This window comes from Salvia hispanica, chromosome 2, assembly GCF_023119035.1.
Source record: "Salvia hispanica cultivar TCC Black 2014 chromosome 2, UniMelb_Shisp_WGS_1.0, whole genome shotgun sequence".
Taxonomy (NCBI): domain Eukaryota; kingdom Viridiplantae; phylum Streptophyta; class Magnoliopsida; order Lamiales; family Lamiaceae; genus Salvia; species Salvia hispanica.
In genome coordinates this window covers 26,365,500-26,389,535 of record NC_062966.1, presented here as the reverse complement: position 1 = coordinate 26,389,535, position 24,036 = coordinate 26,365,500, and the positions used below count along the sequence as shown (strand labels likewise).

General features: G+C 33.2%; 3 protein-coding genes across 3 annotated transcripts; 1 reads left to right on the top strand and 2 right to left on the bottom strand.

Annotated features, from left to right (window-relative positions):
• Positions 1-21: 21 nt before the first annotated feature.
• On the bottom strand, positions 22-4,764 carry LOC125203236. The gene is made up of 12 exons (XM_048101548.1): positions 4,634-4,764; positions 3,962-4,021; positions 3,835-3,888; positions 3,689-3,749; positions 3,464-3,540; positions 2,763-2,812; positions 2,570-2,652; positions 1,385-1,455; positions 1,150-1,306; positions 544-683; positions 371-472; positions 22-253 (listed from the first exon to the last, which is right to left on the bottom strand). The coding sequence occupies exons 1-12, from the start codon at positions 4,670-4,672 to the stop codon at positions 182-184; spliced, it is 966 nt and encodes a 321-aa protein (XP_047957505.1). The 5' UTR covers positions 4,673-4,764; the 3' UTR covers positions 22-181.
• Positions 4,765-8,233: 3,469 nt separating this feature from the next.
• LOC125208396 (ethylene-responsive transcription factor ERF014-like) lies at positions 8,234-9,180 on the bottom strand. The gene has a single exon (XM_048108003.1). It carries the CDS (start codon positions 9,118-9,120, stop codon positions 8,512-8,514), a length of 609 nt encoding a protein of 202 aa, XP_047963960.1. The 5' UTR covers positions 9,121-9,180; the 3' UTR covers positions 8,234-8,511.
• Positions 9,181-16,787: 7,607 nt separating this feature from the next.
• On the top strand, positions 16,788-19,427 carry LOC125203755 (transmembrane emp24 domain-containing protein p24delta4-like). Its single transcript, XM_048102186.1, has 4 exons — positions 16,788-17,119; positions 18,112-18,321; positions 18,460-18,536; positions 18,987-19,427. The coding sequence occupies exons 1-4, from the start codon at positions 16,898-16,900 to the stop codon at positions 19,129-19,131; spliced, it is 654 nt and encodes a 217-aa protein (XP_047958143.1). The 5' UTR covers positions 16,788-16,897; the 3' UTR covers positions 19,132-19,427.
• The last annotated feature ends 4,609 nt before the right edge of the window (positions 19,428-24,036 follow it).

Below are 24,036 nucleotides of genomic sequence, written 5' to 3'. Positions count from 1 at the left end.
TTATAGAAGGCAACAGGAAACTTAAAATTAAGAATTGTGTCATATATCTGATTAAATAATCACATCACTCGAGTCGAATTGCATACAAAAAAATGAAACCAAACATTTCTGTTCATATTTCACCAGTTAACTTTTCCTCTGATAATTGGTTTCTATGCATTTTCTGTAAATGAGGACAACTTTACATTCTCTTCGGCTGATGATGAATACCAGCTTTGAAGCCTTCTGTATATGCTGTGTTCTTGAATATTATCTGCAACAATTTGTATGCAATTATAAATCAATCGAACCACTTCGCGCTTGAAAGCTATCAGTGCATAAATTAGAGTTATATATATGTAACAGGAATCTGAGGATATTTGACACTCACAGCAAGGTTCTTCAGCTCAATGCTAAGTTGTTTGCTTATATTGTTAGAAACAATAGTTGCAAGTTGCTCCCGATATTTCTCTATGTTCTCCTCCTCCTTTATCTGTAGTGGAATATGGTTAGATGCACAGACGCATCCTTTACTAACACATTAAGAAGACAATTTTAACTGACCTCTGAGAGAACTATGGTTCTAGTCTGTTCCAGAATCTCTTCAACAAATTTATTAGGGTCAGCGTAAGTGATCGACGTGTTTACCGGGCCAGATGGTTTCTCCTTTGTAGAAGTATTGGATGGTTTTGCAGGTTTCGCCCCTATATAAAATTAAGAATTAGATATCAACTTTCATGCTTCATTCGCTATACACGGCCTTAAAGGAGAAGTGAGAAGAATAAGAAAAAAAGAATGAAAGAAAGAAACTCCCCTTGCGGATCTAAAAGGAAATTGTGCATCTTGTATTCAATCAAAGATCAACAGCTTCCCATCAAAAAACACACTCACATTAACTCACTTCATAAATAAAAATATCCCCTTATACAGCCAAACATATTAATCATTAGGCCTACCATATTTATCGTTAAGTGATTCTGTTAGTTATTCAAAAAGGTACTTGATATAAGCTGATTCCGTGCATATTGCTAAGATGTGTACCAAATATATTAACCTGATCCATGATAGTGAAGTGTAAACCTTAGAACATAACCTGAGTACATAATCGTAAAAGGTTGAACTCATACAGCATATTTTAACCAAAAAGTAAAGATGCGGCAGAAAATATACCTGCGGCAATTACTGGTTGCTTATCTGAGGATGTGTGATTTTTCTCCAGACCTTTAGAAGATTCCTGTTTTACAAGAGGATCGGCTGAGACTGGTGAATCAGATGGGACAAGACCAGCTAGATCTGGAGGTTGATCCTTCCCTACAGTAGGGGTAGCCTGTGAAAACCGCCCCAAAGTTCAACATGAATAATAATAGTGAGAAAGTAAGCAAATGTCAAATTAACAAAATATTACCTCCAGATCAACATATGCAGGGGGTTTTCCAATAGAATTCAGAAACTTGTCAAGATCATGGGCATTTAGAGCTGTTGAGCAAATAAAAAGTGTTAAGAGACAAGATCTTGAGATCAAATGTTAGGATTATTCGAAGTTTTAGGCTGCAGATGCTTTGACAGTGCTATTGAACTATTATGGATAAGCACATTGAGGGATACCGAAGCCTATGCTGGTAAATGTCTTATCTTTCTTGATTTCTTTATCTGTGTAGTTTTAAAAGGTAGATATCACTTTCTAGCTCAAAGTAAGCATGTTTTATCCTAAATATTCTATAGTTTTGATAACGATAGACTAGTAGCAAATAATTCACTTTGATTACAGGATAGGCGCACTTATCCAGTACCAAAAAAGTCCTACTGACAATCAAAAATATGCAGAGGCATTAGAATTCTATTTTCTACAATTTCCAAGCAGATTCCCAGTCACCAACATAACTTCAGTTCCAGGAAAGTGGCAGGTCCCAGAATTCGAATCTAACATTTACTTAGTAATTAGTACTCCTCTGTCCCATAGAAATAGGCCATTTGGGGTTGGCACGAGTTTTAATATGCAATTGGTAAAGTAAGAGAGAATGAGAAAAAGTAGTTGAAATTGTGTAGTGGATAGTGGGGTCCATAAATGATAAAGGAAAAAGAAGGAGAAAAGGGGAAAGGGGTTTCCATAAATGGATATGGACTATTTGTATGGGACGGACGAAAAAGGAAATATGGCCTATTTCTATGGGACGGAGGGAGTACTAATTTTTCTTAAGTGTGGGAAATTCAAAACAAACAATACATGCATACTTTGGGCTAGAAAGTGAAATTTACCTTTTTTATTATGGATTTTATTATTAGAAATGCGCAGAAACTCATCTAGCATATCCTATTATACAAGCATTACATTCCAGTCGATAGATTTTTAACAAAAAATCCTCACTCCTGCACCCCACATCACAAATTTGATTTTCAGCCTCTTCCTTGAACAATCAAAGACTCAATTCTCCAAATACTCCCCTATTATTTCCAGCAAAACACTCCATATACTGCATGTGTGAAAATTCTCTGGACAGTTCCTCTTTTGGTGATCCAGTTCTCAAAATCCAATGTGTACAAGCAAGAACCTTATTCAACTCAAAATAATATAAATATTATTATCACTTACCAATTGACATGTCATTTGACAATGGATGGAAGAAACAGCGTTCTTGACTTTTAAATCCTTTATCTAACAACAAAGACACATTCCTTCACAAAAGCAAAAAGGAACTATTTCAATATGCAATTTCATATTCCAGAGAAATGCAGTAAGAACTTTTCATACATTGATGAGCCCAAAAAAACAAAATGAAATGTACCTGGCCGATTCATTCACAAGTGCAAAGGGTGTAACACAACCAAGGGGCACCTATTACAATAAAATAAATGCAAATAGCTATAAGCCAATTTATCATTAGAATCAGTAAGTGCATCAAGATATTTAGATGAATATCCTACTCAGCGACACAGCAAGAAAATGTATGCCCCTACTCCCTAGGGAAACTAATTTTTTTTTAAAAAAATAGACGTTATTTATTAAAAAGAATGTAATATCATAAAAATTATCACTTCAATGAAAAATCAATAGTTAAACTTGACTACCTCAAAAAAATTCTTTTCGATATAATTTTCTTGAAAACACTGTATGATAGCTAAATTTGGCACATTTCATATCTCCTTCGGTGCAAAATGCCCCCTCAATTTACATAATAAAATATAGAATAGTTGATCACGACTTGATTTGCTCCCAAGTGTGAACTGATATTCACATACAAAAAATAGTAAAATACTAAATGCTCATAATGAGTTCATAGAAATCAAGAAAAACTTAGATAACTTTAATCAACCAGCAAATAGTAGTGTGAGCTAACAGAACTAGATTTAAGGATATTATTCCCTTGGAAAAAAATCTAGCTGTATTAAGTATAATTCACATAAAATCTAGTGATAGTTAAAAAAAGAATCTCACTATTCAAATAAGTCTGTTAATAACATCATCAATAAAAGAAGACAGACATACGTGAAGAATCTCTGAAAGTGCCTCTTCTGGAGCCATTCTTACACCTCCTTTCCCCAGACCAAGTCTCTGAGACAGAACTGTGTGGTTCAAATTGAGAGTCCAACATGAATTAGTAAATTGACATTACAAAGTTCCTTATCTTCAGACACCAAACTTTATGGAACATAACATAGCAATGAGCCTATGAGAAACATGTGGAAAATCGGTGAAAAAAATCATATATACCTTTCAGATCCACCTTCGTGTCCGCCAAAGCAGAAACAATATAGTATCTCTGTTTCTTGTCCTGATTATAACAGAGAGCAAACATTGAAGACTTTGATATAAATAAGCAAGAACGAAAAATTAAGCATTTATCATCACTATCTAACCTTCAAGAACAAATTCTTGCTCAGTGCACCTTTCTCGTTCCCAACATATTTCGCCTGGTGCAAACAACAAGATCACGTCAAATTAGAAAATTCGATATACAAATGAATAGCTTCAACGGTCTGTTACCTGTGCTTCCACTGTCAATACAACAGGATGCTCATACTGGGAGAAACCTATTTGAAGCTCCTGAAGATAAAGTAGCAACGAGATTAAAAACTAAGCAGTAATGTTTCAAGTTTCCTAACTTCAAAGCAGTATTTCCAGAATAGACGCAAATAATAACCCTGCAGATTATCTGCAGCTGTTTAATAGTCAATACACTGGATAAATTAAACAAAATACCTACTGCAGAAAATTCATGTCTTACAAATTGTTCAATTTCTGATAACAAACGTATTTTTCCATAAACTAACATCCTTTAACTAATTTAGCACAATTAACAAACGATTTAGTTTCAATTAATCATCCAGTATCCTCAAGAGCACGTAAACTGGAAAAATCAAATTAATCATCCAGCTCCACGGCTGCATTTGATATCATTAATCAGCTCAAGTGAATCAATAAACAGCTGATTCTACCGCGACGCTACATTTACTAAAAAGCATATAAACAAGATCAAGCTCCGTCCTCGAATTAACTTCATATTACTGCGCGAGCATAAAAGCATACGAAAAAAAAAAAAACAAAATTCCAATTCAATGTGAAATATCGTCTGCATCATAAACTGGCCAGAACACAAGTTTCGCCCCATTGCAATAATTGAAGAGTACGACCAATAATTAGAAGATAAAAATGAACCTGTAAACGAGTAAGGAGCTGCTCCTTCGTGATAGCCATCTCTCTTCCGATGAAGCGCCGGTTAAATTTTTCTTAAAGCGGCTGAGTGAAATTTGCAGTTGTATTTCAGTCGAGAGGGCAAAATGTTTTTCATTTTGTTTTTAATATATGTTTCCAATAATACCCTCCACCAGAATAAAAGTGTTTTATCTTAAAACATTACTTACGATTAGTGGTAACGAACAATAATATTTTAACAACATATCAATAATTCATTTTTTAAATAAAACATTCATATAAAATGCCCTAGAAACTGGTTTTTGCTAGTAATTTATAGTGTTTCATGTCTAAAGTTTTAAGCGTATATAGAAAAATTATCTCATATTTTAATTTTGTCCATTAAATGTCTCCAATTTTTTGTTTGTCTCGTAAAAATTATCTTGCTGTATAAAACTGCCACTCAATTCATGAAACGACTTTCTTGAGAAAAAAAAATATGAAGAGTTAATAATACTAGTGTTGGTATTCCCAATTTCGAGTTTTCTTTAATTTTGTGGATAATTTTTGCTAAACAACATTATTTTATGCGTTGATAAAAAAAACACTTCATACGCGAAATGAATCAATTTTTTGTCATTGAATTTTGTATAGTGAGGCACATCTTGTGAAAATGCTGAAAACTGTAGACATTTTAATAAAGTGAAAACTGTAGACATTAGTACTCACTCCGTCCCATAGTAATAGAGTTATTTTGCTATTTTGGTACGTTCCATAGTAATATAGTCATTTCCTTTTTTAGTAAAAGTCAACACATTTTTCCACACCTACTTTACTCTCTCTTACTCTATTCTCTCTTCATCTCTCTACCTTTTTCATTTTTCACTTTACTCTCATTTACTTTAACTCACCTAACACAATTTTTCTTAATCTCCGTGTAAAAAAAAACGTCTCTATTACTATAGAACGGAGGGAGTAGTACTTAATTTTTTTCAGTAAATCATACTTAGATACTATAAATAATTAAATATGAGTTCTAGATTAATCTTGATTTATATTGATGGACCTGTTGGAATGAGCTTATGGGGCTCTGCTGTTATTGGGCTTGTAACTCTATGATCTATAAAGCCAACTTTTTAAAATTTCACCAAATCCATAAAGCCCACTGTTATTACTGTATTAATTAGAAATGACTTTGGTTTTACATAATTTTGATAAATTAATATCATGACAACACTATTTTTCAATTTATATACCAAAATAGAAACGACAAATAGTTTTCCACGATGCCTTAATTAGTTTGCCAAATAAGAAGGCACGCCAAAAGTTACATTCTCAGTCGTCATTTTTTTTAATATATTTAATTATTGCAACGATTAATTGTATTTGCAAATGTTTTCAATTATATCATAAAGTTTATTGGATTCATTATCTATGAAACTTAATGACGCAAGCGAATATCAATATGTTGGATTAATCACGTACAGAGCATATGGACAGTGTAATAACTATATACTATAAACAAAGAATTTCTCATTATTGGATCTAACTTATTTGATCAATACCACGATGTCCTTGGATTATATTGCATAATATAGGAAAGAAAAAGTTATGTCATATGTCGCAACATACAAGAGCGGCTTAGGGTTCCCCAAAGACAAAGATTGACATGTGGTAATCACAAATTTAGACTCATATAGAAAACAATGGAAATTCATTTTATGATGAATAGATGCTCCATATTGCACATGACATGTTTGCAAAACAAACTTCAAATAACTAGTTCATTGAGAAATGGTCGGACATAACGAAGAAGATTGTTGCCGGTGACAGAAGTGGTGCGACTGTCATCGCTAACAATGCATCGGACCAAGAATGGAAGTGATTTCCAACTATTTTCTGGATGAATAGATGCTATGGTGCACATTATATGTTAATTTGAAATATAATAAACTTCAAACAATAAGCTATACATGCAATAATGGATCAAGAAACATAATTCATGGATTAGGCACAATGGAAAAAGGTCGTTGTTGGTGTCAGATGCAAAGGTGGTGCAGCGGTTATAGCTGGCAATGGATCAGACAAAGAATGGAAGTGAACCATATCTCGAAGGATTAGAGTAGGAGTTGTTGTCGACCTAAAAAACTGAATTTAATGGAGTTTTTCGGTCCTCATAAGTTAGCGGTGAAATTGATTTATCCCTATCTCCACATGAATATGTCATTATTTGTGGGTTATAACTACTCTATCAAAAATCCAATTTCATAAACTTATCCAAATATTTCATAATATGTTATTCTTAATTACATAGGTGATAGCACCATCATTATCCATTACAATATGGATACTATTGAGATGAAGTGTAGGGAGGGTAGAAACTATTTCTCCTGCCAAATCTACCTACCTACTAGCAATTAATACAACACGATAAAAAAAAATTGGTCAATTTAATAGTGTTGGATGACCTGCAACAATTTTATATTTTTGTTTTAATTGAACATGACCAAGTACAATGTAAGGGAAAATAAAAGAAATGGAACCATGCACTTTCACCTTCTCTAAAAAAATAGACAGCTCCATGTGCAAAATCGGCTTCGGATCAGATATTGACATTGGTCACACAAACTTCTTCAAAATCATGTGATCATGAAATAACTCTTGTGTCGTTTCTATCATTTTATTTTCAAACCACAATAACCTCTAAATAATTAGCATATCTTAACTTAAATTCGATTTGGTCGCAACAAGACATCTTAAGTGAATTTAACATCTCCTATTGATTTATTGACCAACACATACTAGTGTTAATAAAAAAGGGAAAAAAAACACTTCTCCTATTGATTTCTCCATTCATTTAAATTGTGTTTACGAGATTATAACGTGTTCAAGAGTGATGCTAAATAACTACCATATACTATTCAAACAAAGTTTTTTGGATTATTTTTTCTAAAATATAAAATTTATAAAATAAACAATAAAATTAGATTTGACACTAATACCAATGATTAAAATAGAGCAATCAATATTGATTTACGTATATTTACTAAAACAAACGTGTATGACCAGCTATAATGTGGCAGCATAGTTTTACTAAAAATCGAAAATTTGTAGTAGTACATGATACGGAGTAGTACTAATACTCCATCCGTTCCATCGTAAGTGACATTTTCCTTTTTGTGATGTCCCACTTTAAATAACACATTTTTAAATATAGAAATAACATCTTCTCTACTTTCTATTCTCTCTTATTTAATTATCTTCACTTTATTCATAAAACAATACTAGTATTATATAAAATTATGTGCCGAATTTTAAATGCTCTAGTTAAAGTGGGATGGAGTGAGAATATATAATATAACCACACGTTATTGCCACATGAGAATCATAGATGAAAAAACACTCTTTTCATCTCATTTGACTTGTCCCATTATTTACTTAACATTGTTAATTAATAATGAACGCACACCCTTATACTGTAATTTCTATTAAATAACCGTGTTAAAAAATATGTCAACTATTACACCTCGTAAAGAGTAATAAATTTTACTTGTCATTCTAGATGCTTTGAACTAATATGCCATATTAAAAGATCCATAATCCTTGGAAGTTTGAACAGCTCAATGGAAACACAACTTCACTCTATATTTATGTAGAGAATATGAATTAAAATGTTACAAAATATAATATGATATGAAATTTAAATGCTACAAAACTATTGTATAGAGTCAAATTCACCCAAAAGAGCCCATGAAAAATTCGCTCTCTTGCAAATGAAACCCCAAATCTTCAACTCAATAAATTACAAAAATTATACTCCATATATGTATAGTCAGCAATGTCTTCATCAAAATAAACTGAAGATCATCATCCAATAAATAAACAATAATAAAAAAAAATATTCAAGAAAAGCTCCACAACCGAATATCGCCATCTTCATAAGAATAATCCTCCATCATAAAGGGATCGTAAAACATCCCATTAATCATCTCATTGTACTTCGGGGAATCAAAGTTGTACCACGCCGCCACGTCCTCGAAATAGTCCGCCCCCGCCGCCAAAATCCTGTCGTCTTCGATCTGACACGAAGGCGACAGCGAGGGCGACTCGCCCTCGCTCGACATTGGCGACAGAGGGCTAGGGTTTCTAGAACCTTCTAAATTTTCAGCACTGGCCGCAGCTGCAGCCGCGGCCGCAATTCTTTGGATTGATTTGGGAGACATGGTTTGATCGGCTTTGATGTGTGAGATCGAAGATATGGGGAAGTTGAGGTTGGCGGAGGAGCCCTTGAGGCATAGGAGCGCGGCGTCGTAGGCTCGCGCCGCCGCCTCCGCCGTGGAGTAGGAGCCGAGCCAAATCCTTGTTTTTTGATTGGGGGCTCTGATCTCGGAGACCCATGATCCCCAGCTTCTCATTCTCACTCCCTTGAATCTCTTCTTTGAGTTTTGAGGTGGCGGCGACGACGACAGCGATGATGATGACGATGAAATTTTGGTTTCTGTCTTGACCATTTTTGGGAAAATTGAGGTTTTGTTGTGAGTGAGTTTTTGCTTGTTTTGGTGTTGGGAATGGGATGATGAGGTTGTGGGAGATGTTGGAATTGGTGGTATTTATAGATTATTCTTTTGAAAAAAATAAATAAAAAAGAAGTAAGTAGGAAATAAGATTGAAAATGGAACTATAGTTTTGGTCAAAGTTTAGTTAATTGTGACATGGTTGACAGATATTTGCCAGTGTTAATCTTGAGATTAATTAAAAGAATGAAAAAGAAGAGAGCTTCCTCCTCACTTCATATGATAATGACTTTTTTTACTTACTACTATCATTTTTAACTAAAAATACTAAAATTTACTGTTCTCTTGATTCGTCCTGTAAAAATAGATATAAAATGGTCACATTCGAAGGCAGGAGCGGACACGCATGTATAAAATGGGTAGGGCTAAAGCACTTAATAAAATTATATTTTAAATTTTTTTTTCTTTAATAAACTTTTATAATTTATCCAAATTTAAGGCAAATTATTATGTAAAAGTCCTTATAAATAATCTAAAACACTCAAAAATATATTTTAAAATAAAATTTAAAAATCACAACCCTTATCTTTATTTATTTCTACGTCCGCCCCTATTCTAAGGTGACTATTTTATGAGACTCGGGATAGTAGTATTTATTAGTGTGGTGAAAATGATAAGATGGAATATTAATTTGGAGTTTGAGGATTAAAAATGGGTTTATGGGGTAGTGGGGTTGATTTTAGAAAGTCATTAATTGATTATAGTATTATATATGTATCCAAATTGGAACTTTTGATGTGTGAAAAGGAGGAAAAATTGAGGCAAATATGCTTTGTAGAGTAATTAGTAACATGGTGAGACAGCTGAGAAATGCCTAACTTTTCAATGGCCAACAGAGTTTTGCTTGGAAAAAGGCAAGCTTATGGCTGTGGAAGCATATGCAGCACTAATAAATAATTTTATGTTTGGAAATTAAATTAGTTTTCACCATTAAAAGCTTCTTGACTTAGACCACAAGCTATCCGATTTAGACCAAGGAGCTTTTTACTTGTTATGTCTTAGAATAAGAGTAGTAAAAAAAAGTCATACACGAAGAAAGTTAATAAAACTAAACAGTCTAAACTTGTTGGATGTCGGAAGCCTGAGGCAATGCGATAAGAATTGGCTATGAAAAGCAGATGGAGAACATAAGATAATTAACCGGGACGGGGCATAGCTATTCAAGACCAAATTATTTGTTTTTGGGTCACTTCCGAAAACCATACGCAAATCAGAATTTGGGAAATACTAATATATTGATTTGTTTAATTATCGGAGTAGAAAAGTTTAACATGTTAAGGATTTACAATATTGAGAACGAAGGTAATTAGATGAGAAGTTGGTCATCATTAATTATTATAACATATTAACATGGATACATGATCGTTACATAATGATGTTTTTTATGAAGTATGAAAATGAAAAAAAAATTATGGACGTAATGGGTACATAATTATTTTATACAAAGCATGTGCAATAACCAGAGGGAAATAGAAATCTAGAATCTTAGAAAAATTCACCTAGAACAAGACTTGGTAATAATTTGAAAAAAAAAATACCAGAAGTGGACAATGGAGTCACTTGATCACATGGGGTAGGATATATTTTAATGGAGTTTTAGTGTAACATATCTTAGACCAAGTACTTAATAATAATGGGCTATAATTCATAGCAATAAATCTGAATATTCTACTAGTATAGAATAATGCAATTCTAGAGAGAGAAACACTTTGGATTCTGTTGATGAGCAGCTTCCTGGTTTCATTAGGAGTGTGCTTATCAGTTGTCTGAACATAATCCATCACTAAATATACATTAAATAAGAATAATAGAACTATAAATAATTTTTAATAACATTAATTTATTAATTACTAGTACTACTATTCTTTTAACCCTTTGCAAGAATAAAAAAACAGCTGGTGCTTTTCTGTCATCATGAAACTACTCAAAAACGCGTTCTATCTCTATAAATGAAGATTGAATTATTTTATAAATATAATATTTTGCAGAGAATATAAGTATTTATTTTTGGGAGCAACAAGCTTACGGCTGCATGAATTGACTTGTAGCATTCAAATACTTTACATGAGATGTACATGCTTTTATCTATTAATTAATGGAGTAGGAGTACTATTTTATGTGATTAACATTTTGGAATAAGTAATTAAGTGAGATACACGAGAGAAGAGATTTAGGGTTGAGAATATTTTCTCAATGTGGGGTCGCTCAGGTTTCACATTTTCGGTTTAATTTTAATTTATGCAAATTATTGTATGGCTCAATTGACTTCAATTTTGAGCGAAATGGAATTATGAAAACATTTTTGACACCTTTCATCATTTTTATTTAAGTCGGTTTTCTGTGTGTGCACACAGTCCTTGCCCTCTCAACCACAATACTAAATTTGATATACTAAAATTATGTAAAAAAAATAGTTTTGATTGAACTAAAATAGTACTCCTAGTATCATTTGTGCTAGACCTCGAAGTATTCCGTATAAAGTCTAATGTAAAGCAGATGAAGATCCACGAAGAGCATGCTCGAGGATGTTAAGCCCTATTGAAGCACATTTGTGACAAAAACTTGTGTGAGTTGTCCACTACTATGAGCTCCATATTGTTCTTACGATTAAAATTACTACGCTGTTCAAAGTTACTGGTGATATGAATAAGTTAAAGTCACAATGTGTTTTTTTGATTAATAAAAAATGCTCGGGTCAGTAAGAGGCGAGCAAACGTTCAAGACAAGCAGTCAAAAGCTATGCCACTAACAGCCAAAACAGAAAAAGCAGCAATCTAACACCATCCCAAGTCCCAACCAAACAAAAAATAAAAGAAGAGTCAACACCAGCCAACAACAAAGCCTAAGAAACACATGCAGCAATAAATCACGAACAGAAGCCAAAACGCAAGGTTGTCCTAAATTTTTTTTTAAAAAAAAGTGATATTCTTTCGCTTAAATTTTATAGTCGTTCGAGTTTGACACGCGCTTCCAAACTTATTCATTCTCATTGTGCGCACATGAGCGTGCGCGCCTCCACGTCTGTTCATTCTCATTCTCCTAGAGCCGTTAGATTATCGGCATCTTATGCCAACCGTCAAAAGCGGGACGAAGTGTACGTATGGTTGGGACGGCAGTATGAACTCGTGGGTATGGAAAGGACAGCTCCGTACGTACCTTAGCTAGCATTCATTAATGAAAAGGATAGTTTAACTTGCACATTTTTATGTAGGCCATTGTTTTTTATAACGCCAGCTATTTGTGTTGGACCAAAAATCTGCATTTGCCCCATAAATATTGAATCTCTGCATTTCCTTTCCTTGATTTTATGGTTTGATTCTTGGGTTTGGTAGAATGTACCATCCATCCATGTTCCCTAGAAATCTCTAGGAAGTATCCTAGTTACTAGATTATTTTTAATTTGTTTATCATATTTATTGTATTATACCATCGACGGAAGTTTGGATTTTTAAATTTACGGTCTATAAAAATTAGTCACCTTCGATTTTTGATAATTTTTTCTATTTTTGATAATTTTTTTATATATAATAAAGTGAGTTCCATTATTTACCAACAATATTCATAACACTTTTTCTCTTATTATAACTTGATTAACGTCAATTTTGATTCTAAACATATGACCAAAATATTCACTTTTTGAAAAACAGGTCCAAAACAAATAAATCATTGTCCGAGTGGTCCTTTTTTTACGCATCCATCCGTCGAAAAACTAACGGTCATGACACTGTGCATTTGGCGTTGACCATTAGTTTTTTTGACGGAAAAGTAAAAAAAAAGGACTATTTTGGCGACATTTTCATTTGTTGTGGACTTTTTTTTAAAAAAAAATGAATATTTTAGATCAAATTCGTATTTTAGTATATATTTAGAACTGTCTTCTACTTTATCAATTTTACATATCTTACACTCACATTGTTAGTGTGTGATATGAGATACGTACAAAATAATGCATTCTACCTGTCGTACATACAGTCAAATATGAAATATAAAATAGTATACTTAGGTGCTAATATTTGAAGTATTAGATGATTTACGCAATTTTTTGAATAATGAGAATAGCATGCATATTAAAAAAAGGATAAAGTACTATTTTGGTCCTAAACATATGGTCGAAATACGATTTTGATTCAAAATATTTACTTTTGGAAAATCGACTCCTAAACATACAAAAACGTTGTCAGTTTGGTCCCAAACATATGAAAACGTTGTCGATTTGGTCCTTTTTTTTTACGATTCCGTCAATTTTCTGACGGTAAAATAAAAAATTATAAAAAAATCTAAAATAAAATTTCTCTCATATCTCTCTTCCTCTCCCCTCTCTCTCGCCGGTGACTGACACTCAATTCATCACTCTCCCTCATCAATCATCAATTCTAAAATCCGAGATTTCTAGTTGTAGCCTTAATTCCATCAAATTGCTTCGAACCCCCCAACTCTAGCTTTTGATTTTTCAATGGCATTTCAATGATTTCCACATCCTCCCCCATGATGAAAGGATTTAATAATCCATTCCACGAATTCAGCTCGATCAGCTCACCCAAACACCTCGTCACCTCCTTCATCGACAGCCTCATCTCTTTACACGACAGTGGCAGAGGGAATTAAAAACAAGGGGGGACGGTGGTACCCCCAATTTTTTTTTTACTACTATTGTTATTATAATTTTATTAGTAATGTATTTTACAAAAAATTTCAAAAGATAGCTATGAATATTGTAGGACGAATCATCTAAGGAAATAAATCAGTATATAAGCCTTGAGGTCTCTTGATTGTCAACTTGATGTCTTGATATATTCATGGAGGATATGAAAAAGAGATAATGACTTTCAGAATTTGCAAGATCTTACTTCTCTTTCAATAAAGCTTGTTGAAACAAAGACGGATGTGGCTTACCTCTTTGTCCTTTTGCTTATCAAGTTGATTTTGATTTTTCGGTTGCTATTGTGTAGAGAGAGTAGAAATTATTTTCTAGAATGACGTTTATAAAGAATAAGTTGCGAGATAGAATTGGTGATCAACCTTTGAATGATTGTTTGGTGACATTCATTGAGAAATAAATGTTTCTACAAGTCTCTGATGATGATATAGCCCATCGCTTTGAAGAAATGAAAGACTCGTAGAAAAATAAATTAGATGTTATGTATAGTTATTGGTTTATTTTTGTATTAAAATACACGAGTTCAAAATTGAATAATATTTCAAATATTATTTTACCACTATGTTCTATTTTTTTAGTATTATGTAATTATTTATCATACGACTCGTACCCCCAGATGACAAATCCTGGATCCGCCACTGCTGCACGACCTCACGCATTTCACCGCCACTGCCACCATCTTCCTTATCCTCGCATCCCTAGGCACCGGAACCCTAGATCGTACACGTTCATGAGTTTCCCCTTTCTTATCAGCGGAATTACCCAATCCGCCACCAACGGCGACGAATTCACCATATCCGGCTCTGACGGTCTGGAGAGATAATCGGAGGCGGCGAGGCCAGGTTGGGGGTGGGGATCGGGTGGAGGACGTTGTACATAGTGTCGTTGCTCATGAATTCGACGAAGAGGCAGCAGATGTGGGAGTTGGTGGAGAAGCCGAGGAGGTTGACGAGGGAGGGGCTGTAGAGGAATGAGAGGATGTCGATCTCTTTTTTTAGGATGCATACACAGTGTTTCGCTTATTTTAATTATGTAGTAAAAAGTTCATCTCCTGCAAATTTAATAAATTTATAGATTTATTTAATGAAGCGTTTTACTCAATATAATTTAATCAAAAGAAGATAATATTACTATTGTTTCATACTTATATCTTAAAAATCGTGTTTCTAATTTGTAGTATGAAATACTATGACTGATGAGAGAATGAGAAATTATTGGTTTCTGATTTTTAAAAAAGAGAGCATAATTTTATTGCAAGAATATGGTTTGAAATATTCCCAACATAAATAACAATCTCAAGTTCAGTAGTTTTCTAGGCCTAAGCAACACTTAAGTAACGGCCCATTTGGAGAATCAGAAAGTAAAATATAAGCCTGTTATTTTATTCCATTCACCAAGCCCAATATCAAAAGAAAAACAAACTACTACTGTTATGAGATACTGTATTATATAGTGTACTAAGCAAATGGAAATATTAGTTAAGTTTTTTAGTTGAAAAGGAAAGGTAATTAATGACGATTTACTTTTTTTTATATGAAACTGTGACATATTTTATGTGATAACAAAAAAGAAAAACTTTGGTTAATTGTATTATTAATAGAGATAAGATTTGGTTAAATGTATTAATGATGATTTACTTTTTTTCAAAAATAACATTTTAACATATTTTATGAGACAACAAAAAGTGAAAAATGTGACATTAGCTATCAATTATAATCAATTATAATACATGTATTATTTAGTCATTTTAGTGTACTAAGCAAATGGAAATATTAGTTAAGTTTTTTAGTTGAAAAGGAAAGGTAATTAATAACGATTTACTTTTTTTTATATGAAACTGTGACATATTTTATGTGATAACAAAAAAGAAAAACTGTGGTTAATTGTATTATTAATAGAGATAAGATTTGGTTAAATGTATTAATGATGATTTACTTTTTTTCAAAAATAACATTTTAACATATTTTATGAGACAACAAACAAAAAGGGAAAAATGTGACATTAGCTATCAATTATAATCAATTATAATACATAATGAGAATGATTCCACCTATATGGAGGAGTACTAAATAGCACAAATAAATACCAATAGAAATAGTATTTACATTCATCTTGTACAGATGAATACTTACATTAATCTCATACAGATGAATCTCACAAAATTTTAAGTTATAGTACTAATGTTTTATGTATTAAGATATTTATAAAAAAAAAATAATCAACTGTATTAAATAGGGAAAAAAAGAAAAGTATTATTTCAAATATAAACGGACAAATGAACCCTAAACCCTAAACCTCAAGCCCTTTTTTATATGATTATTTCTAAAAAATAAAATACTTCTTCTATCCCACTATAAGAGTCATATTTTTTCATTTTGGTCCATTCTATAAAAAGAGTCACATTTTGTTTTTATCAATAACAAATAGTATGACTATTATTGTAGGACGGAGAGAGTATTAAAAGTCTCATTCTTGACGTCATGTGTTTTAAGAAATGTTAAAAAAATGGATCGAAAAAAATTAGTGGAATATGAGTCTCATTTGTAAAGTTATACTCCTATTAGTTTTAAATGAAATGAGAATGAAATGAGCTAATTAAATGTGATATCTTATTGCCATTTATAATAAAAGTAAATCCGAATTTATATTCACGGACCGAGTAAAATGAAAAAATGATAGTACTTTTATTTGCGGAGGAGTATAATGAAAAAAGGGGACTCATATTTACCGAATCAATTGCATCCTACGAACAAGACTAGAAGTCTAGAACAGTCCACGTACGCGCCTGAGACAACAGTACCGTACTCCCAACCCAAATCTACCGCCCTATTAATACTACGTGGCATAACATGATTGGTACACAGAGTTGAAACGGCGTGGAGCTAATACCCGAATTTTACAGTCCCACTCGCATTGTCTCTGCGAGTCGAATCCACTCACCTATTTATATCCAATTCCCAGCCGAAAAAATTCAATCACCATTGCTACGAAACGAATCACTTCTATCAGAAATCGTCCGAACTCGTCCTTTCATTTCCCAGCAGTTGAGGATCGATTATGAAGTTAGGGGAAGCGCGTTGGTTTTGGACGCTGCTCATGGTGGCGGCGGCTGCTGTTCCGGTGGCGCGTGGTGTGTGGTTGGACTTGCCGAACTCGGGATCGAAGTGCATCTCCGAGGAGCTGCACAACAACGCCGTCGTTTTGGCCGATTACTACGCCTTCATCGGAGAGGACTACGATGTCAATGGTACTACTGTGGCTCCGTCTATCACCGTTAAGGTAAATTTACTGTGCTTGCATTTATAATTTAAATAATTGATTTCGATCATCGGACTCGATTTTTGTTGTAATCTGCTGATGTTTAGAATCAAAAAAGTTAAAGGAACAAAAATTGAAGCAGAAGGAGATAGGAAAATGTTGTGAAGGTTTCAATTTAGTTTGGTTTTACAATCGGATTCGTTTATTGTTTGTTTCAGTGAGTGATGAATTCAATTGTTTGTTTGTTTGTTTTGAAGTTTGAGATCAGCACTTTGATTTGCAAATAGTGTCTTTTGCACCTTTACTCTTTTTATTCAGGTTTAAAAAGAGATATGGTTTGGTTATTCTTTACTTGAGGTTGCTGCTTTCTAGTTAGCTGCCAGTGTGATTAATGACTTATACATTGAAATGTGTTATAGTATAACCAATTGAATGAAATTTTTTTTTGGTCTGAAGAATTTGGTGTGGATGTGGATAGTGGATTTGAAATTGTTTAAAATTGTTTTACCTTGAATCGAGACTAAAAATTTGATTTCATTTTTTTTCTCATTTCAATCCGTCCATCCAAACACACACTGATATTTTCTGCCGCGTATGTTTGAGGGTATCCTAGATCGGTACATGGAATAGCTGCTGAATCCTCGTACTATTGTCACGTCTAGCTAGTGATGAATCATAGGGAAAGGGGGCTCTCAGGCGTTGTAATTCGATGAAATCACTAAACTCCGTCCATGCCTGTATTTGTGGAGTGCATTTTTGACCACTTAAAGAGAACACTGTTTCTGCAATAAGAAATTTAAGAGACTTATTATCTGATTAACTGAATTTGCGGGGCATCTAGGTTTCATGTTTAAGTTGCTTATATTAGAACTGAATACTATTGTGCAGAAGAAGCTCAGTTTTGAGAATGTTATCATTCCATTGGCTTTTATGTGGGTGGAAGAGACAATTTGATGATAAAAAATGAAAAAGATTGTTTATGTGTGATTATCTTTCAACCCGGCTTTGTGTAGGTTACATCACCGTATGGGAATGAGATCCATCATAAAGAAAAAGTCGCTCACGGTCAGTTTGCCTTCACGGCAACTGAGGCTGGAAGCTACATAGCATGCTTCTCACTTGATGGTGATCAAGGAGGTAAAAAGGTGACTGTTGGTATCGACTGGAAAACTGGAATTGCTGCCAAAGATTGGGACACTGTCGCGAGGAAGGAAAAGATTGAGGTAACAAGTGGTGATTCAACCATTTTTTTTTCATTCTATATGCTGATGATCTCATTGATGCATCTCTTCTCTCTCAGTGCATATGTTCTTACCTTATCTTAAACTCTAATTGTGGTTTACAAATTATAAAAAATACAGGGGCTTGAACTCGAGTTGAAAAAATTAGAAGCAGCAGTGGAAACTATCCATGATAATTTGATTCGTCTGGTAACCAGGTAAATCCCAATCTGATTACATCTATATGCACTTTTCTCCTGTAATGCCTCAACTTGCTATATCTATTCCCGTCTTTTCCATGCATTCCAATTGAAAGATCATCGTAGCCACATATATACAATTCTTAGTATCGATTACCAGAGATTACGACCCTCTCAAATAATTGAAAATGGAGAGGTCATGATAAGTTTTTGTGGTGCTTTATGATGTAACCCAAATCACTTGTTTTCTACTTTTTGCTCGTGGTGCTGTGGGATTTATCTACTTGATTTGCCATTTCTTATCCATTTCTTTGTGAAACAAACTTGTTGTCTACTTGGGAAGCAAAATATGTGTATCTCAGTCGAATCACACTTTATCTTGAGCTATGTATGACTGCACTATTCTGAATTCGTTATGTGATGGAATCGTTCTATCTCCGAACTAAATAGCATTTGTGGTGGATGCAGGGAGTCAGAGATGAGGGGGGTTAGCGAGATTACTAATGCTAGAGTTGCGTGGTATAGTTTGATGGCCCTCTCCATCTGCATCGTGGCTTCGATTCTCCAGGTGTTGTATCTAAGGCGATACTTCAGGAAGAAGAAGCTCATTTAGACCCTTTACAGCACTAGGTTTTTTCTTCTTACAGAAACCAAATCCCATAACAAGTTTTTCAAGAAATCAGGCAATTATATCATTGATATATACAGCAGAGTGATGTAGTATCCTAATTCGAGTCCCTTTTCATTGACATATTTGTAATTTGCTGGTGTTCGGATACGGGTCCGGATCATGACCTATCCGATGAGCTTAATCGGTCGATTAAATTAAATATGGGATGAAATAGACAAAAGATTGTATACAAAAACCATTCTGAAGGCAAAAATACTGGAGTTTGTGTATTGCTGAAATTATAATAGTTCATGATCGATTTAGTTTAATATTAAGACTTAGAAATATAATTATTGAAACTTAGCTACTGATTAACTCGAAATTTGAAAATTTAGGATTGATACACAAACACACCAGTCAATCCTGACTATCTCTTGAAATTGAAAATTTAGGATTGAGTCCAAAATAAAATTTTTGTCTGAAATCGAGATGTCTGAATATGCTGGGCCCATTGACTATACGAATATATTTTGACGATTTCCAACTAAAACAAGTTAAAAGTGTCTTAATTTACACGAAGCGTGTTAGGGTTTAGCACTTACACCATTAACGTTTTTTTCTTGCATTATCTACACTATAGTCAAGTGGAGTGATAATTGCTAACAAATTAGCCATCAACTAAATCTTAGCCATTAGATTAGAAGATCTAGTGGTTGAAATAATACCACATGAATTATATTTTTAATTAAGAAAATTAATGAATAAAATTAGAAGGTATTAATGTCAATTATGTCTCATTAAAATCATTTTAAAACTTTAAATTTACGTAACTCTCTCGATTTAAAATATTTTTTCGCAAAAAATATATCAAATTAAAGATAATTTTATAAGGATTCCAACGAGATTTCAATTGCATATGTTCTAACGACGTTCGGATGATGAAATTTGATATTTTTTATTTTAGTTTTCATAAATGTTGATAACCAAATTTTTATCAACAAATACATCAAAAAATCTCAATAAAACCATGTAAAAATCTCAATAAATATATGTTGATATTTTCTTGTACTAGTGTTGATATTCTTATGTCATATTGTTGATATTTGTAATACACTATGTTGATATAAAAAAACATTCACGAAAATTATCATATGATAACATAATGACGATATTACCATTTTGTTGATATTTTGTCTACTATTTATTGAGATTCGTAAGATTTAATCTCATCCATTCATTTTAAAATCTAAGAATAGAGATTTGGTCTTAATTTTGGATTAGGGTGCTATAAGCATTAGAATATGACCCCTATAGTCATATATTATTTCGTTATTTTATTTTTTTAATTGCATTCATTAGAACAACTAAAACTACATATAGAAAAATTACAATTTAAATTAGAAATTTATATAATTAGAAAAATAAAAATAATACACATCCTCCAGATGGATCGAAAGAAGTAAGATTATTTATTTTTAAAATTAAAATACATTTTGAAAAAAAATACTACCTTCTACCTCTGTTAAAAAAAAAAAGTTTTAAATATGAAAGACGGGGATTTTGAACACAAAATAGGTAAAGAAATATAAAGATAAAAAGAATTAAGAAAGAGGGTTGTTAGATAGAATAAAGTTCACCTCATTGAATAGAAAAATTTACTATAGATAGATAAAAAACTACTTTTTGTGGATGATCCGATTAAAAGATAATATTATTTTTAATAGACGAATGTAGTAATAAAATTGATTGTCAGTGTATCGGCCCCACTAGCTAGATAAAAATGAGTTGCACGTAAAACGGCCACAAGGGAATGTAGCGATGTACTAATTATTTAAACACACGCGTATAGGTGGACAAAATATTTGAAATCTGAATATCCTATCTGAATCAACTTGAAATTTAAGTTATGATGTTTGTTTGATTATAATCCGGTAGTGCAAGTAATTATAATCTAGAAAACAAGGAAAATAGTGCAATTTTCCATTATTTAAAACTTTTTTTTATATATTCTTTTCTTTTCAGTTTTATGATTCAAATACTAAATTTAATATTAATATCATAAATTACTAACTAATTAAAAAATCTTAAATAATTTTAGAATTATGAATTATATTTAGTAAGAATTATTATTATATTATTTTTAGTGTATTATTATTATTTTAGAATGATAACGTGTTAAATAAAATTTATAATAATTATTATTATGTTATTAATGTTGGATATTTTAGTGTAATTAGATTAACTTGATTGATCGGTTATTGTTATAATGATACATCATTTAAGTATGGAGGTGCGGAGTGCACGCTTATTTGAATTCATTATGATGTTAGGGGCGAAGCTCCTTAATAGATGAACTGGGGTCCGGGGGCAGCGCCCCCGGGTAGGGGATCCAAGGGGCGGCAGCCCCTGGCGGGGTCCAAGGGGCAGAGCCTTACTCCCCAACACCTAAATTTGGTAGAACTCTGGAACTCTGGGGTCGGAAACCTTTTGAAAATCAGTTATTTTCGGTTGATATTGCCAACGGATGCACTGTTTCGTCCGCAGCTGCACCGGTTCGTCTTCTTCAAAATCTGATCAATTCTTCTGGTTCAAATATCTCGAATACACATATGAATTTTCTGATTTCTATGAATTTTATCCGATCAAATAAATTTGGTAGAACCACCAAAATTGGTTTGATCTGAAAGTAATTATCACGACATTCAGATATCCGTTTTTCTGTTCTATATATTGAATCTCCCTAACAAAGATCAAATCAATAATGTCGAACAAAGAAACGATGAAGGAAGGAGCGAAATGTTTCGCGAAGTTGGATAAGTTTGCTGGCCAGGACTTTAGACGCTGGCAAAAGAAGATGCATTTCATGCTGACAAATCTCAAGGTGGTGTACGTTCTGAGTACTCCCATGCCCGAGGCTGTTGAAAATGAAACTCTGGAACAGACAAAGAGGCGGATGAAGTGGGAGAACGATGACTACATATGTCGTGGTCACATCTTAAACGGTATGTCTGATTCTCTATTTGATGTGTATCAAAATGTTGAGTCTGCTAAGGAATTATGGGATTTCCTCGAAGCCAAATATATGGCAGAAGATGCCTCTAGCAAGAAATTTCTTGTTGGTAACTTTATTAACTATAAAATGGTTGATTCGAGGCCTGTCATGGAACAATACAACGAATTGTTGAGGATATTGGGACAGTTTTCCCAATATGATATGAAAATGGATGAATCCATTTCTGTCTCTAGTATTATTGATAAACTGCCACCTTCTTGGAAGGATTTTAAAAATAATCTGAAACACAAGAAGGAGGAATTGAACTTGGTCGAATTTGGAAGTGATTTCCAGATTGAACAGTCCATACGAGATATGGAAAAGAGTTCTGTTGGTAATACTAAAAACATGGTTGGTTCTTCTGTGAACATGGTGGAAGAGGGTGAATCCTCAAAGGCTGGTAAAGAGAAACGTAAGTTTCAAGGGTATAACAGTAAGGATGGAAATAAGAAGCCTAAACTGACTTGCTGGAAGTGTGGCAAATCTGGGCACTTCAAGAAGGATTGTAAGTCTGGAAAGGGTGGAGGAAAAGGGAAAAACGAGGCTGGTTCAAGTGGATCCAAGGATCCCGAGAAGCAATCGGGTTCGTTTTCTGTACCTAATAATCATTCTGTTGAGAATTATTATGCATCAATAATCTCTGAAGCATTTTATGTGCAGGATGATGATCTGTCATGGTGGATTGATTCGGGTGCAACATGTCATGTGTGCAAGGATCGTCAATGGTTCAAGGATTTTAAACCAATTGAAGATGGATCTTCGTTGAAGATGGGCAACGTTGCAACTGAACCAATTAAGGGAATAGGATCTGTTAGCCTAGTATTTACTTCTGGAAATTCCTTAGTATTAGAAAATGTTGTGTATGTACCTGGTATTCGTAAGAATCTAGTTTCTGGCATTGTATTAAATAATTATGGATATAAACAAGTGTTAGAAAGTGACAAATACATTCTGTCAAGGCATGGTAATTTTATTGGATTTGGTTATCTATGTGGCATGTTTAGGTTGAATCTAGATGTCTTTTTTGTTAATAATTTTGTTTGCATGACCTCTACAAGTATTAGTAATCATGTTAGTAAATCAGAATTGTGGCATGCTAGACTTGGACATGTACATTATAAGAGATTGAAAGATATGTCGAAAATGAGTTTGATACCAGCATTCGAGTTGAACAATGAAAAGTGTAAAACTTGCATGTTAACTAAAATAACTAGACAACCTTTCAATAAGAATGTCAATAAAGTTACTAAGGTTTTAGAACTTATACATAGTGATTTGTGTGATTTTCATTCAACTCCATCACTTGGTACTAAAAACTATGTAGTTACTTTTATTGATGATGCTACTAGATTTTGTTATGTCTATCTTGTCATTCAAAAGATGAAGCTCTTGATAAATTTAAAATCTTTAAAGAAAGTGTAGAGCTTTATCATGGTGTGAAGATTAAAACTCTTCGCACTGATAGGGGAGGTGAGTATTATGATCCAACGTATTTTGAATCGACTGGTATAGTACATCAAACGACTGCTCCATATACACCACAACAAAATGGTGTAGCTGAAAGAAAGAATAGAACGTTGAAAGAAATGATTAATTCAATGTTGTGTTATTCTGGCCTAAGTGAAGGATTTTGGGGTGAGGCTATGTTAACAGCCTGTTATTTATTGAATAGAGTTCCTAATAAAAGGAACAAGATAACCCCTTATGAACTTTGGCATAAGAAACCACCAAAATTGAGTTATCTCAGAGTTTGGGGTTGTCGAGCAGTGGTAAGACTAACTGACCCTAAAATGAAAACCATAGGTCAAAGAGGTATAGATTGTGTGTTTCTGGGGTATTCAGAAAATTCTGTTTGT